Raw genomic sequence first — 17,267 nt, 5'->3', positions numbered from 1 at the left:
CCAATGGTACTGACAGTTAAGCTACTGTTAAACAAATGATTGAGGGACGTCATGTGAAAAGAGGAATAACAGCCCACTTGACTACTGTGCAAGCTTTGTTTACCTTGTACATTGAGGCTTTCTTCAAAGACAAAGGGGAACTACACCACAAATGCGCTGAAAAGGCTGACAAGCTCAACAAGGCATGCATAGATAATAATGTTGAGAAAATACAGAGAGCTCATGAAGATATTGTGACGTCCATGGTGGTGTGGGTTCGGGCGTGGGGAAAAGCAGACAATTCCAATGAATATACAAATCTCAAACCCTCTAAGGCGCCAGGTACACACACACACACACACACACACACACACACACACACACACACACACACACACACACACACACACACACACACACACAAAACGTAGCTGGTCCTGGTGGTCAGGCTGGCCCGTGGTGCGGACGCAACAGTCCCTGGATTGGCGTCGGACGAGCTGGCGTTGCGCTCGTCAGGGGCAGGAGACACCGTGGTACTGTCGACCTCCTAGTGTCGGCCCAAGTCCGCTCACAGCTGCCAGGGAACCAGTTCTGGTGCCAAGTTTGCGAGCAGGAGAGGGAGGCAGATCCGCCCGCCGTTCGACCCCGTACTCCGAGCCAGCAGAACCCCAGAACCAACCGAGGTGAGGCACGAGGCTCAGCAAGGCTACAAGACACGATGAAACCAGGGCCGAATCAGCGCAACAACACAGCACGCTCCCAGCACAACAGCCTCCACCAAAACGGTTTTTCTGTACCGATCTTCCTCTTCACCTTTTCCCCGAACAGAGCCTTTTTATCCTCTCGTCCTCGTCACTTCCAATCGAGCCGTTTTATTGGCCCTGCGCCGTCGCCTTCTGCCAATCGTGATCACGGGGCGGAGCCATCCGCAGCACTGTCCTGTGACGTCACGGCAAGCCTCCAGGGACTACTAAAAGGGGTTTACGCAGACACACTTACCCTATCCCGTATCCCTATCTAATTACGTGACAATTATCATTTCCCCCTTGAAGAAATGGACATTTACTAGACAACTTATCACCACTGAATTGCTACTTATTACATCGAGATCCTGGTACACTCGAACAGCATGGCATACCTAATTAAACATCCTAATTACCCTTTGAATGCATACCCCCCCTCAAACATAACAATATGAAACACAGTGGATTCACTTGGAATCCTGGATACGATGAGTGAATTTGATGAAGCTATAGCTAACAGACCACTGGCACGGGCCATCTGCCAGTATATGACGATGGTTTTGGAAATGCTAACGTACATAAGAGCAGTGCGAAGTGGTGACTGGATGCTTCATCTTGATGCAACGGAAACGTTTGTAAAGTACTTCTTTGCCCATGACAAGTTGAACTATGCCCGCTTGCTTTCTGTGTACTTGGCAGACATGAAAGCCTTGGCCAAATCAGATCCAGAAATATGGGCTGAGTTTATGGATGGAAATTGGGTTGTCAACAAGAACATCAACCCATTCCGTGCAATTGGTCCCGATCACGCTCTCGAGCAAGTAAACCGGATGATGAAAGTACTTGGTGGACTCATTGGTATTACACTCAGCCCCTTGGCCCGCACAAAGTTCTTCTTAGTGGCACCAGATCTTGCCCGGCTAGCAAAAGAAGCAGAGGCAATAGCTGTTGTACCAAGAAACCAAACAATGAAGCAGCATCATGAGAATACAGATGCCAAAACCAAACTACATGTGAAGAACGGAGCTGCACTGAAGGATACTATCAACAAGTTCACAAACCCCTTTACAGATGAATGTGAGCAGTTGATCAATATGGTTAAAACAATGAAGCAGCATCATGAGAATACAGATGCCAAAACCAAACTACATGTGTAGAACGGAGCTGCACTGAAGGATACTATCAACAAGTTCACAAACCTCTTTACGTGAGCAGTTGATCAATATGGTTACCAAAGCCATCATGCCAGAGAGAGTCCTACATGACATTTGCAGAAGAACACAGATTGGGGAGGAGTGTTTTGCTCAATTTGTTTCAGATAGAATCATCTATCTATAATTCCAGCAGTGTGTGTGTGTGTGTGTGTGTGTGTGTGTGTGTGTGTGTGTGTGTGTGTGTGTGTGTGTGTGTGTGTGTGTGTGTGTGTGTGTGTGTGTGTGTGTGTGTGTGTGTGTGTGTGTGTGTGTGTGTGTGTGTGTGTGTGTGTGTGTGTGTGTGTGTGTGTGTGTGACCGCTGTTTCTCGACAACCGCTGGTCCGATCTAATTGACACTTGCCAGATATATTGCTGGGGATCTGAGGATGTGCCTTTTCAAGGTTTGATATTAATCGGACAAGTGCTTCCCAAGTTATGGCCATTTATTTACCAACCAATGACAGGAACCGTTGCTGCGGCCATTTTATATCAACCAATGACAGGAAGCGTTGCTGCGTCGCCGTGGTCGATGGTGAAGAGAAACTCAGCCGCGTTCGCCATTACGGGTTTTTTCTCTCCTCTCCTCTCCTCCCCTCTGCGTGTTTTTCCTTGCGAAAAGGCAAAATACGTTGGCGCTAATTAAATAATTGGCCATTAAAAGCCTCCGTATTCTTGCCCTGGACGAGGAAACAAAGAAGGAGCGCTGTTTCCTCAGCGATGTTGTTTATGAAGAGGTGCTAACGAGATAAAGGTGTGTACAATGCACATGGAGACGATTTTTATTATTATTTATTTATTGAAGAAAAATTGTTCCAAAAATAATTTATCAAAAAAAGTGCACAACTTCTTTTTGTTTCCAATTGTCAAAACGGTGTGGCCTTTGGAAGTGTTCAGGAATTCAGCTCCACTCAACGTGCTTGCCAACGAAATACATCTCAATTTGGTGGTAAAAATGATTCACAACGACGGGTTTCCTTACTCATTGCTCTGCAGTCTGCATTCAACCCCTTCATTTGTCATCTCATTGACCTCATTTCATCTATCTATAATTCCAGCTGTGTGTGTGTGTGTGTGTGTGTGTGTGTGTGTGTGTGTGTGTGTGTGTGTGTGTGTGTGTGTGTGTGTGTGTGTGTGTGTGTGTGTGTGTGTGTGTGTGTGACCGCTGTTTCCCGACAACCACTGGTCCGATCTAATTGAAACTTGCCAGCTATATTGCTGGGGGCCTGAGGATGTGCCTTTTCAAGATTTGATATTAATCGGACAAGTAATTCCCAAGTTATGGCCATTTATTTCCCAACCAATGACAGGACATGTGCTGCGTAGGCGTGGCTGATGCGCCATTTAGTTATCAATCACAGGACACGTTGCTACGTGAGCGTGGCTGTGTAGGCCGGTGCATGGCCGGCCGACAATGACGTCACATGCCGTGCTGGTTACATTGGGGATCGATCGGTGCCTTAGTTACCGTGGGGTAGGAGTGCCAATGGTAAATGGCAGCGAATTTCATGGCAAGCAAAGACAGGGAGATAAACTTGATTTTAATTAACTCTGTGTGTAAGTATCACAGCAGTTGTTACTTCAATGCAAGCGATAATTCATGGAATGATGTGAACATTGCGTACGGGCACGCACTACTTTTGGATAGTGATGACTTACTGTATTCTAATAATTTCTCGATTTCTTATCCGCATTTATAGATAAACACAATGCCCCAATCCAGTCGTCGTTTATGAGAGTGAAGGAATGGCCTGTGTGTTTGTTTGAAAGTTTTTTTTATTTTTTTTTGTATGTACGGCCATGCACGTACGGACAAGCACGTACGGCCACGCAAGAGCGAAGGAACGGCCTGTGTGGTTGTTTCTGGCAAACGGTTTTAACATATATATATATATATTTTTTTTTTTTTTTTTTAATTTATTTATTTATTTATTTATTTATTTTTGCACGTACGGGCACGTGAAAGCGAAGGAACGGCTTGTGTGGTTGTTGTTTCTGGCACTCGGTTTGAGTTTTTTGCGGGGGGGGGGGGGAGGGTTTGCACGTACGGCCACGCATCTACGGGCATGCACTAGTTACAAACAATGTCAACATTTGGGCGCCAATGAAGAAACAGAAGTTGCAGATGTGGTCGTCAAGTGCGATGAAAACTCAGACAAAATTGTGGAACTCCAGGAAGATCGGGCACTGTTTGCCCGTTTACTAGTAGTATCCAAAGCAAGAGATATTGAAAGCAAGAACCTTAAGCAAGCTGTCGGTACCTATGAATTTTCTGTAGTACCGAGGTCGTTGTTTGCAGCTGATGGTTCGCTCCTTCACACCACATCGAAGAGTGACATGATGTTGAAACTAGAAAACCTGCCAAACGTTGAAGCAGTGCCCCAGGAAAATAATAACCAAAGAGTTGATCAAGCTGGAGTCAACGAAAAGTGTGTTGCTGTCATCGATGCAATGGCTGATTTACAAACATTGGACAAACCAGAATGCATCAAAACCTGTCATGACCTAGCAAACCACTTCATTGGACGCCACTGGCAGAAGTATGGTGACTACGACGAGGTACATTTGGTGTTTGACCGTTATGACACTGGAGAATCTCTGAAAGCTTCAACCCGTGAGAGACGTTTGGGTGGTAACAGGGCAGTGGCATATCATATTACTGATTCCACACCAATTGGCAAACTAAGCATGCAACAGTTGCTTGCCCATGTGTCAACGAAATATACATTAACCACCTATTTTTTTTTTTTTTGTATACCTTGGTCGAGGCTCGTATGAGAGCTAACACACAACTCACAGCTCACAGCAAGGAGGCATGAGACAAGAGGGGCGGGAGTGGAAGGGACAAAACAGTGGGGAACAGACACATTAGGTGAACTGTGGAAGGGAGAGGGATTGGGATGGGATGGGGAACATGGCGAAGAGAAGATGGACATTTCGGGGACTTTCAGGAAGGAAAGCAGGAGAAATGAAGGAAGTGGGCTTGGGTGGATTATCGGGGGTAGAAAAGATCGAGGATTTGGATGGGGGAAGATAAGAGGTGGTGGTGAACAGCTGTTTTGAAAACCTGGAGGGAAGAATGGGAAAGAATAGAGTGAGGAAGTTTATTCCAAAGGCGGGAAGTTTATCCCAGGAAAGGTCATGGCAGATAGTGAGACCTAGAAGCTTGAAAGAAAAGACTTCTTCCAGAAGATTGTTGAGAAAGTGGATGGGGGGGTTTTGTAAACGGTCCTTTCGAAGAGACATAGTGAGAGTGTGAGATTTGTCTGGATTGAAAGACATGTTCCACGTGTTGGACCAGTTTGTGATTTTATCCAGATCTGCAGTGAGCGAAGAAGCTGCTGCTTGCCGGTCTGAGGGATGACAGATGGTACGGCAGAGGGTGGAGTCGTCGGCAAAGAGAAATAGAGGATTTTCCAGAGAGTCCGAGAGATCATTGATGAAAACCAGAAAAAGAACAGGGCCCAGAGCGCTACCTTGAGGAACTCCAGCCTGCACAGGAAGAGGGGATGAAAGAACTCCATTTAGGGCCACACGTTGACTGCGACAGGAGAGGAAGTCTGCGAGCCATGAGTGGAGATGGCCTTGAATACCATGGGAAGAGAGTTTGGTGAGTAGGGCAGGGTGCCAGACTGTGTCAAAAGCACGTGATATGTCCAGGGATACGGCTCGGATTTCCTGTCTGGCATTGAGGACCTCCATCCATTGATGGGAGAGCAGAAGCAGCATATCCAGGGTAGAGTGACCTGGTCTGAAACCAAATTGATGATTGGAAATCAAGCCATTGGAGAAGAGGAAGGATTTCATGTCTGAAGCGATGATGGATTCCATCACCTTGCTGATGATTGGGAGAAGGCTGATTGGTCTGTAGTTACAGGGATCTGTTTTTGCACCTTTTTTATGCAGGGCAGTGATGTTAGCAGATTTCCAAGCAGATGGCAGATGACCTTGGGCAAATGAGAGGTTGAATAGAACAGAGAGAGGGTGAGCAAGAGCAGAAGAGCAGGCTTTGAGGACACGTGGGCTGATGCCGTCTGGACCGGTTGCAGAATCTGACTCGAGGTTTGAAAGCAAGCTCTCCACCTTGTCAGGAGAAAAGGATACAGAGTCCAGGGACAGTTGGGTGCGACTGGGTAAAGTAGGTAGAGATAGTGATGGGTTTAGGACACAAGATTTAGCTGCAAACACCGAGTTTAGACATTCAGCTTTATCACGTGTGGAATCAGCAGTGCGGCCATTTGAGGTAAGGGAGGGGATGGAGGGGGAACATACACCAGAAACAGATTTGATTAAACGCCACCAGGATTTTGAGGAGGGAGAGAGGTTTGAGAGTTCAGACTTGAGATGAGAAAGATGTTGTTTTCTGGCTCTCCTGAGGGTAGATACACACTTGTTCCGAGCTTTGTGGAAAGAACTGAGATTGCCCTCAGTTGGGTTTGCTTTCCATGAGGCAAAGGCAAGTTGTTTCAGGACAACTGCCTCGCCACAAGCTTCAGTAAACCAAGGGCGGGAGGAAGGGTAAGACAACTGAACACGAGAGGGGATAAATCTGTGCATGAGGGAGAGCAAGTTTCTTTGAAAGAATTCCCAGGATGAGTTGATGAGTCCCAGGATATTTGGCTGAAAAGATACTGCAATATGATATAACAATGGGCAAGTCCCTTGTGGTTGCCTGGCAGAATAAGGCAAGAGCTACACATAGAGCAGTAGTTGACCTCTCAAGTAGTCAAGAAGAAGCAGATACCAAACTCATTCTGCATTCCATTGATGCTTCTGTAAATGGTGCTACCTCTCTAGACATCCACTCACCAGACACCGATGTGCTTGTCCTTGCCATCAGACGATACCCCAGTTTATGTCCAAATACTTCCTTTGTAACAGGGGCTGGTCAAAAACATAGGGCGATACCCCTTGAGCCCATCTACAGTGCCCTTGGGTCCAAGGAAAGCTGCAGCTCTACCGGGATTTCATGCACTATCAGGAACAGATGTCACAGGAAAATTTGCTGGAATAGGAAAGAATAAATTCTCACAAGTACTGCAGCAACTTGATCCAACTGATGAGATAGTAAATGCCCTTGTACAGCTAGGAACAACAGATGAACTATCTAACACTTTGTTTGCTGCAATTGAATCATTTGTATGCAAGTTGTATCTCCCTAACACAGATCTGTTGAATGTAGCTGATGTAAGGTGGTGGCTATTCAAAAAGAAGCAAGCTCAATCAGAAGGTTTACCTCCAACCCAAGCTGCGCTGCGTAATGCCATCTTGAGAGCGCACTACCAGGCCATGATTTGGAATAATGACATCATTGCAAATCCAGACCTGCCAGAACCGCTGGAATGTGGTTGGAATTTGGTAGATGGCCGATATAAACCAGTCATGACAACCTTACCGCTTGCTCCGCAAGCAGTAATTGATCTGGTGAAATGTTCCTGTGCAAAGACACGATGTTCAAGTAATCTCTGCAAATGCAGAAGGAATGGATTGAATTGCACAGATCTTTGTAGCTGTAGTGAGAACTCAGAATCATGTGACAACTCAGAAGACACAGTTCTCTCAGATGATGAAGAGGAGGATAGTGATAGTGAAGATGAGTTATTGTAACTTCCACAAGGATTGGAGCAGGCAATAAACTCTGGCAACCAACCACACAACTAGCATGTAGTATGGACAATGTATCACTGACTCAAAAGGATGAAATATTGATGTCGTATTGGCGGTCATTTTGAATTTTCAGATATTCATTCCTTGACTTGATAAGTGTATGTTCAACTACTAAACTTAGCCTAACCTCATAGAACATTCATGGCCTTATAGCAACAATAGGCCTTAATGCGTCCATTTTGAAATGAAAGATGGCTGCCCTCTGCAACACTAAAACTGTAAATATGGCTTTTCATGTTCTTTGGTACCTATATTATATTCAGATAGGTTGATAGGGGTGATCTTTTGTACCATGTTAAGCACGTCACTGTCATTGAAATGATAATATATATATATATATATATATATATATATATATATATATATATATATATATATATATATATATATATATATATGTGTGTGTGTGTGTGTTCAAGAATAAGCCGTAAAGGTGGCCATTTTGAAATTCAATATAGCTGAAAATTTTGAATACAATTTCAGCTGTTCACAAGAAATGTGTATTTCACTAATTGTTTGTCACTAATTTTGAAATGAAAGATGGCTGCCCTCTGCAACACTAAAACTGTAAATATGGCTTTTCATGTTCTTTGGTACCAATATAACATTCATATAGGAGTGATCCTATGAAGCATGTTAAACGCATCACTGTCACTGAAATGATAATATATACATATATTCAAGAATAAGCCATAAAGGTGGCCATTTTGAAACTCAATATGGCTGAAAATTTTAACGGAATTTCAGCTGTTCACAAGAAATGTGTATTTCACTAATTGTTTGTCTTGATAAATGTAGATTTTACAACAAAAAAACAGCTTTTTACGACATTCATATCCACATTCAGGGCAAATATAGACATAAAATGGCGGCCATTTTGAAATCTAAGATGGCTGCCCTCTGCAACACTTTCAAAATTGCCAACATGGTTTTTCATGTTCTTTGGAACCTATTTAACACATTCATATAGGTGGGATCTTCTAATCATCAAAATCCCATGGGATTGCATAGTCTCCCTGACGATATCGTTTTTGGCCCCATCTCTCAATGGTGAAGAATCACTTTAAAGATTAAATAATTCTCGTATCCAGATCCGGATTCAGATCTTCACCAAAATTGAATCAATTTGTCCTTTCCACACACCCAACCCGTCCACCAAGTTTCATGCGAATCCGTCCACAACTTTTTGAAATATCGTGCTATATATTCATTTAGCCATATCTCTCAATGGTCAAGAATCGCTCAAAAAATATTGGATCCAGATGCAGATCTTCACCAAAATTGAATCAATTCTTCCTTATCACACACCCAACATGTCCACCAAGTTTCGTCCGAATCCGTCCACAACTTTTTGAGATATCGTGCTATATATTGTTATGGTTGTGGGGGTAGATGGAGGAATTTAATAGCGAAGTTAGGATTGAATAGAGTTGTATGGTCCATGGATGTGTAGGAGACATCCAAATGTAAATTAAGTCAGGAGACTGTGAGCTTAAGTGTTACGTGTCATCACATGGGAGGGGGGGTGGGTGGGGTGCGGTATTAATTCGATAAGGATTAAGGATAATTTCTCCCCAGTATGTGATTGCCCCCTGTGACCTATTCCAACGTTTTTGCATTTACAAGCCAATCAGGAAGAAGTGCGTTTTTATAACGCTAACAACAAGCAAGCAAGGCGTGCCGAGCAAGCAGCAGCCCCGCCTTCTTGGGTTTCGTGCGAGCAAGCCACGCCTCGGAGGTGGACGGTTGTTCAGTGTGATGTGGAAGAGTGATCGGGAGAAAACGCACGAGTTCGGTATGAGGGACGCAGTTGTCGTTGTGAGAGGAACGTGGCTAGGACTGAGGATCTCACTTTCCTCTCCCCTCAGCACAACAAAATGGCTTTCCCTCAAAGCATGATGAAGACGGTGCGATTCTCGTGTTCGTGCTGAGGCAAATTGGCTCGCATGGTGGAGCAAGACGCCAGCCATTGGCTCTTGGTCGGGCCGTGAGAGACTGACCTCAAAGCCTCGTGTATGTCACTGAAGGGGACAGCGCCATTCTTCAGACTGCCGCGTATCTGCAAGCACGATTGATGAAAAAGTGGCACAGCGGTCTCTGAGCCTTGGTGTTTAATATCGCCTCACGAATCGCGTGACATACGTTTTTCACGCTGCGAGAGAGCGGCTTGGCGCCTTTTTTGGGCGTGTCGACACGTGCAGGACGAAGCGCCTCTTCCAAGTTCCATAAAGACCATTGCTGGACCAAGCTCAGTGCCAGAATAAAAGGAGGATTTTCTTTTGTTTCATTTCCCCTTTGTCTGTATTTAAGTCTGTGTGTAGAGGTGCCTCGACTTTAGGCTTAGTTTACTTCCTGTGTTATTACATTCTGAATCATTGTCCCTTGTAAATATTTGTCTATTTTCATTAAATCCACATTTATTTTATGTTGCTGTGTCCATGTATTTGTTGTGGGGTTCGAGTATAAACTCCCCTGTGCATTCATCTGTGCCTCCGTCGCTACATCAGTGCTGTGCCCTGCCCCTCCCACGCACATTATAATCTCTGAGGATCAACGTGTCCACCTCCGAAGGAAAACCACTCGGCTATCCGGGCTGACTGTTAACTGCCGTCTGCCACAATTAGATATGGGGGGTTAACCATAACCGCCAGACCCGTGACAATTTCATTTATAGCCCTATCTCTCAATGGTAAAGAATCGCTTTAAAAATTCTAGTAGTCGAATCCGGATCCGGATATTCACCAAAATCAAATCAATTCGCCCTTGTCATGCACCCAGCCTGTTCACCAACTTTCATCCGAATCTGTCCACAACTTTTTGAGATATCCTGCACACAGACAAATTGAAAGGGGTGAAAACATAACCTCCTTCACCTTCGGTGATGAAGGAAACTAGAATGGCACCTTGTAGAGAACATACCTCCACCAGGCTTAATAGTTTACGTTTTGTATCCCACTGATGGTCCGAATCTACATCCGGACCGAAACCAAAATCTAATCAGCTTATTCTTGTTACCTACCAAACTCCCCTTATTTTTTCATCAGTGATCTCTCTGACTCTGGAAAATCCTCCTTATCTCTTTGCTGTTAACTCCACCGTCTACTGTACCATCTGTCATTCCTCAGATCGGCAAGCAGCAGCCTCTTCACTCTCTGCAGATCTGGATAAAATCACAAGCTGGTCCAACACATGGAACATGCATTTCAATCCTGACAAATCTCACACTCCCACTATATCTCTCGGAAAGGACCGTCTGGAACCGCCCCCCACCCCCCTCCCAATCTACTTTCTCAACAAACTTCTTGAAGAAGTGCTTTCATTCAAACAATTGTGTCTCACTTTCTGCCATGATCTTTCCTGGGAAAGCTATATCTCCAAGCTGACCTCCAAAGCCAGTCGCCGATTGGGCATCCTCCATCGTGCAAACTCCTTCCTTGGCACACCTGAGCTCCTGACCACGTACAAAGCTTTCATCCGCAGCCTGAAGGAGTACTGCTCTCCCCTCTGGGCTGGTGCTCCCGCCTCTCACCTTTCTCGGCTTCCCGCTGTGGAAACCATGGCATTTAGGATCATTGGTATCTCCCATGATGAAGCTAAGTCTTTGGATCTCTCACTCTCTCACCGCAGGCAGGTCGGTGGTCTTTCTGTCTTCTACCATCCTCTCTCCTGCTATCTGTCCCGCCAATATTTCTGCAGGGCGCTCAAGCTCCACCAACAACCCTTCTGGTTAAACTAAAAAAAATCAAGAATCACTGCTCACCTTCATTCTTAAATTCCTCTGTTTTTTTTTTCCTGTGTTTGGAGCAAACTCCCACACACTCTTCAATCCCGCTCTTCCCTCCAGGTCTTCAAAATAGCTGTTCGCCACCATCTCTTATCTTCCCCCATCCAAAACCATGATCTTTATTACCCCCATTAATCCACCCCAAACCCACCTTCATATTATACCCAGCCCCTTCCCTCTCCCATCCCTTTTGTCTCCTGCTACCCTTGTTATATGTTGTGTGTTAGCTCATATATGAGCCTTGACATTGTTTACAAAAACAGAAAAACTCATCCACCACGTTTTGTTATAAACCAACCAAAATTTTTGGAGATATTGTGCTCTTCTACATCCTTTTTACCCCAATCACTCAATGGTAAGAATCACTTTAAAAATTCAAGTATCCAGATCTTTACCAAAATCAAATCAATTCGTTGTTTCACACACTCAACCTGTCCGCCAAGTTTCGTCTGAATCTGTTTATAACCTTTTGAGATATCCTGATCGCAGACAAAGGGGTGAAAACGTATCCTCCATCCACCATCGGTGGTGGAGGTAAATATGACCTAAGCTGGCTAGATACAATTAGGCAATTTTTCTTTCTTCTTTCTACTTTGTAAAGTTATTTGAGAATTTGCTTCTGAATGAAAAGTGCTATATCAGGAAGAGATTGATTGATTTAAACATGTGAATCACCCTCGCTGTTGTAACTAGACCCAAGATTTTCCTTGGAGGTTTGCCTTACCAATCAAGTCCATGTAGGATAGCATTCTCTTTATACAAATAAACATGCTTGTTGCTTGCAAAATTCACCATAAAATTGACACAGGCTTAGGCATGCTCAACTCACCCAACCATTTAGTGAAACACATTCAATTTGCAGGAAACCTTTGATGTTGAACCTGAGCCAGCGGTTCATACATGCATTTTTCAGGTACAATTCAAAGGCCCATCAGTGTATCGCATCCTATCCATAAGGGCTTTCTGCACAATGCGTGTCCCCTCGGGTCCAACTATGTTGGATGATTTTTTCGAGTGGTATGTTTCTGAATAATCAAAAATCAACAAATTCCTCTGAAATTTAAACCAGGAAATGTCAGTGCCTTTGAATTGTACCTGCAAATACATGTGTTTCATTGACAAGCATCAAGTGAATATGTCACAAGGAACTTCAATGAACGAGGAGGACATTCGGCCATTCAACCTTGTGCTAGGATTGCCAAATTATGGTTGCTTGTCCATGCTCTTTCGTTTTTAAGTAATGAACTTCAAACAAGAAAGCAGCATGCGTCATTTTTAAGATCTTTGGTATGACTTGGCCGGGATCAGATTTGAACCGTCGACCTCAGGCTCAGAGCGGACACTCCTAACCATTACGCCACCGAGTGTGTTATTTTTCCACAAATAATAACCTGAGATTCACAAAGCTGAATCCCCTTACGATATACTTGACTTAGAGGGAGTTTTTTTTATGAGGTATGTTTCAACTTTAGAGGATTGTAGCTTGGTAAATATTTTCATAGGAATTAACATAATGTGCAATGCATTTGTATATTTGTACACTGGCAATTTTCTTGAAAGTAAAAATCACTATAATACAGCTGTTAAAAGAAAAAAAAAAGTCTGCTCTCTCAGGACTTATTGCAGTGTATTTAGTGTAGTGTTCTACCTTGATAAGAATCAGAGTAAAATTCGAGAAAAAGGAAAGAGTTCCGCAGAACTCCACACTGCTCGGCAAATAAACACCAACTAATGTCACGTGGCCATGCCCACCAGGCCAACAGCTACTGGATAGACTAGTCCGGATTACCCAAAGTTCAGAATAGCGAGGTTTTACTGCACTGTACCTGGTTTCAATTGAATGTTTTATTTTGAACACTATAGAACATGGATCAGAACACAAACTTGTGTTTTAGTAGCAGAACTTTGGCTCTAAACTTGGAAAATTGCACAGCAATTTGTCCTGCGTGCACATGCGCACAGTGCGGTAAAGTGAGTGTTTCCGTCTGTCTGTCTGGTCGTCAAACAAAATTGAAAATCATTTGAAGCAGGAAATGTGCTGTTTTTGGGAACATCATAAAGGACACAAACAACAGGCACGAACAACTAATTTAACGTGTTAAAAGAGAGGGAGCATAAACGGCGGTAAACTTCCAATTCAATGGTTTTGGGTTTGTTGGTTTTTTGTGTGTTGTTTGTTTTTTTTTATACAATCTTGAAAACCATTATTTAATTACGCATTTCAACATTGCAGAACACAAATCGCCTTGTTTGCACTTCCAAAAAGCTTCAGTTTATCAGTACTTGTGCAAAATTTTACACCACTTCAACCAAATTTGCTACTCATGCTCTCAGAGTAGTGAAACTTGTAGGTTCTTCTTCTTTTTCTAATAAAGGCCAATGTCCTTTTTCTCAGGGCTGTATGGGGTAAGGTGTTCTATGAACTCTTTTGTTATACAAGGAAATCTCATTGAAAGACCTTAGCAACTGTTGTACTCCTTCAAATCTCAAGGAGACCAATTCACCCTTGCAGTTTGTGTGGTTTTAAAATCTCAGAACCATGAATAGTCTTGCATTTTCATTTGCGAGCATTACATTCAGTATAAGCGTGGTTGGTTTGAAACCATGCTGCACTGTTCCACCACCCCAAAATTGCATTATTTCAAGATCTCGCCGATGGTTGGCCAACACGTGCACCACACTATCTAGCACATTTTTATTTCCATCTCAAAGGAGGAAGGGATGGGTTCACACATCGAATACACTCCACTTCCATCCCTCCAATGTTAATGGGACAATGTCAATCAATCAATGTCACTTTCCATTTAGTTCTAATATATCAAAGCACTTTACGTAGAAATAAGAGATAAGAAAGGTAAATCTTAAGAAATAGCAACTGAAAAAGGTGGGATTTTAAGAGATTTAAAGCTTTGTTCGTACCAAAAGCCACATCTCTGATTCTTATTCCATCAGGTTGTTAAACCAGTTTGATCTATGTTTATTCTTCCTTGACAGCAACTCATGTTGATACATTTTGTATTCACATTTCTCAAAGTGTTAAATTACGTATTAAACGACCATTCATTTATTTGATTCTTCTCATACCTAAATGCTTTTCAAAATGAGATTCAATGTTGCAGCCAGAAATTGCAGTATGAAGCCGTTAGCAAATCAGAAGAGAACTCTTCGATGTCACCAGATATGCTTCTGCCCACATTATTACATCATTATACATACTTGTACCAAGTTTGATTGAAATCCCTGAACCCAGGTTCAAAATATTAACTAATTCTGGCTGCCAGACAATGTGTCCAACCAGGTTAAAATTTAAAACATATATTTCCCATCATATAATTTGCTTTCGATTCAAGGTAATTAAGTTATTGTTCAATGTCTTTTATTTAATCATCTTTCCCCACCCCTTTGCAGGCCATAATCTGTCATTGTTTTTCCAAATTGGTGCCTTTTTATTGTTTCATTATATCCCTTGTTTGGGTGTATTACTTGAATGTGTTGGGGTTTTTTGACTTGCAGGTTTTCTCGGATTCTTTCACCATGGGGGACATGAAGACGCCTGACTTTGATGATCTCTTGGCTGCCTTTGACATTCCAGACATCGATGCCAAAGAAGCAATTCAATCTGGGGGAAGTGGTGCTGAAGATGGCCAGTCTTCTGGGCTGCGTCCTGGTGTCTGTGAAGACAGTAGTGATGCCTCTGGGCAAGGTGGTGGCTGCCAGGATGGTGGGGCAGTTAGTGTTATTGTAAGACACCCACGTTCTCTGGAACATGGCTATGAATTGGGAACACCCGGTGGGAAGGAAGGTGTAACAAGTGAGCATGCACACAATGGTTTTGCAGTAGGTGCTGCAGTTTCCATTGGCCTTGGATTTGGTCAGCACCCGGCAGGAGGGGCTATGGCATTCAAAGGTGGAAACTCTATGGGAGCATGCAAAGGACAGCAGGATAGGTTCGGTGGCATGGCACAGAAAGACAACTTGCTGCATGCAGAAGATGATGAACTTAAAGAACCTGGATTCTGTCAGTTCAGTCCAATCTCAAGTGTGGAGGAAGGTGAGATTGAAGATGATGATGATGATGAAGAGGACACTGAGGATGAAGAAGAAGAGGTAGGAAATGGTAATGTAGACGGAGATGGGTTGGAGCAAGGAGAAGTTAAGGTGACCCGTGAATCACTGTTACCTGTCCAACGGCGTCCATCCGAGAGCTGCAGCTTTTTAATGGACAGGTTGCTGGGACTGCAGCCAACAGCAGACACTTACAGTGCTGCATGCACTCCTGACAACCGGGCCACATCTAAAGACGAAAAGGTTGAGCCTTTTGCTTCTGAAAATGAGGTGCGGACACGTAGGAAACCAAAGGCCTCGGAGAAACGTAGGGATTTGCGAGACAGCAGAGATAGTGAACTCAAGATGTTGGAGAAAAGACCATCCAGAAAAGGTGATAGCCGTGGCGTGGTTGAGACACGTAAAACTTTGAACACGAGAAGCAGACGTAATGTAAAAGGACATTGCTCCTCTGAAGAAGCAACTACATACAAATCTGACGGCAAAGGTCGTAAGGGAATAGTGAGACCACTGTACAGGCATGGTGAGGCAACACACAAAGCAAAAGATTCTGGAAGGAAAGGAGATAGAGATAGAGAGAGAGAGGTGAATCAACTGGTGAATAATTATGACATTGAGGAAGGAAAAGCCTGTGTTCCAACTAAATCTGCAGAAGCTGCCAATAAGACAATAGAAGAAGCTCATATGTCTTGGGATGGTGGAGCATATGAGCCAGAGGATTCGCAACAAACAGTGGCAGGAAATGAGCAGCAGCATGTTGTTGCTGGACCAATTGGTCTGCAGTCTAATGCATCAGTGGAAGGAAACAATCACTCTGCAGGGGATGAGAACTTGTCTCATGAAGAGGAAGAGCCCAAGCACAGAGGTTTGACCTTAAAAGAGATTAAGGAAAAAGTTGATGGAGATGGTGATCAAGTTCTGGACTGTTTAGATGACTTGGTTGATGAAAACAATACAGAGGTGAGTAAAATGAGCACGGATGATGAAACTTCTGGTTCAACTGCACAAATGTATAGCAAGCCAGCTCAAACAACATCCACTAAACTTTCATCTTGTATTGAGGCAATTGCTGCACTCAATGCCAAGAAAGCTGAAAGTGGGTGTCGGGATGTTTCGGTACACACAGAGCAGATAAGTCAAGAGCTTGTAGATGTACAACCAGTTTCTCATAATGGGTCTTCTGGTAGTCCAAATACTGCTGAAAAGCCCACACTCAATCAGCCAGAGAGCATGGGAAAGCGTGCATCAGGAAAAAGTGGAACAGAAAGCCCACACAGTGTGTGTAGTGAAACGAGCAGTAAAGGTTCTCCGGCACCATCATCCTTATCTGGGTGTGGTTCGCCACCTGCCATACCGAAGGTGCGCATACGCACAATCAAGACATCCTCAGGCGAGATCACGCGTACAGTTACACGAGTCTTGCCAGATTTTGACCAGGATTCAGGTGTCACTGCATTGCACAAGATACCTGAGGTCTCATTTTCACCCATCACTGAGCAGGAAAGCCCCTCCGGTTACACAAGCCCGTCGGAAACTCAACTCGCCAAAGCAACAATCATTGCAGGAGTTACGGAAATGGTGTCTGTTGCAACTCCAGAATCGATCCCCTCTTCCACTGCAACAACAATGAGCCTTGGAAGTTCTAAACCAGGAACTCCTTCTCAAGTAATCAACATTAAGTTTGCAGACAACACAACGGTGAAGGCAACTGTGCTTTCACCAGTGTCCAATCCCAATTCATCAGTTGCTTCTGCTTCAGTGCAGGCTGCAGCCAGTCATGTGATGCTCCAGGTAAAACACCTGCCTTTCTTGCTACATAAAGCTGTTTTGTTTCATTC

General features: G+C 43.8%; 1 protein-coding gene across 8 annotated transcripts in view; it reads left to right on the top strand.

Moving 5' to 3' along the window:
* Positions 1–17,267, top strand: part of ZNF532 (zinc finger protein 532) — a 98,380-nt gene that overhangs the window by 29,931 nt on the left and 51,182 nt on the right. For all 8 annotated transcript variants that reach the window (XM_085850136.1, XM_085850137.1, XM_085850133.1 and 5 more), the window contains one exon: positions 14,878–17,220. In XM_085850136.1, coding sequence (XP_085706262.1) covers positions 14,899–17,220 — 2,322 coding nt within the window. In that variant the 5' untranslated portion in view covers positions 14,878–14,898. Of the gene's footprint in view, positions 1–14,877; positions 17,221–17,267 lie in introns of those variants that run through there.

Source organism: Eptatretus burgeri, chromosome 12 (genome assembly GCF_056783735.1).
Source record: "Eptatretus burgeri isolate ZD-2024b chromosome 12, Ebu_testis_v1, whole genome shotgun sequence".
NCBI classification, from domain to species: domain Eukaryota; kingdom Metazoa; phylum Chordata; class Myxini; order Myxiniformes; family Myxinidae; genus Eptatretus; species Eptatretus burgeri.
Note: the sequence above shows the minus strand (reverse complement) of the source record. Positions and strands in the feature narration are given on the sequence as shown.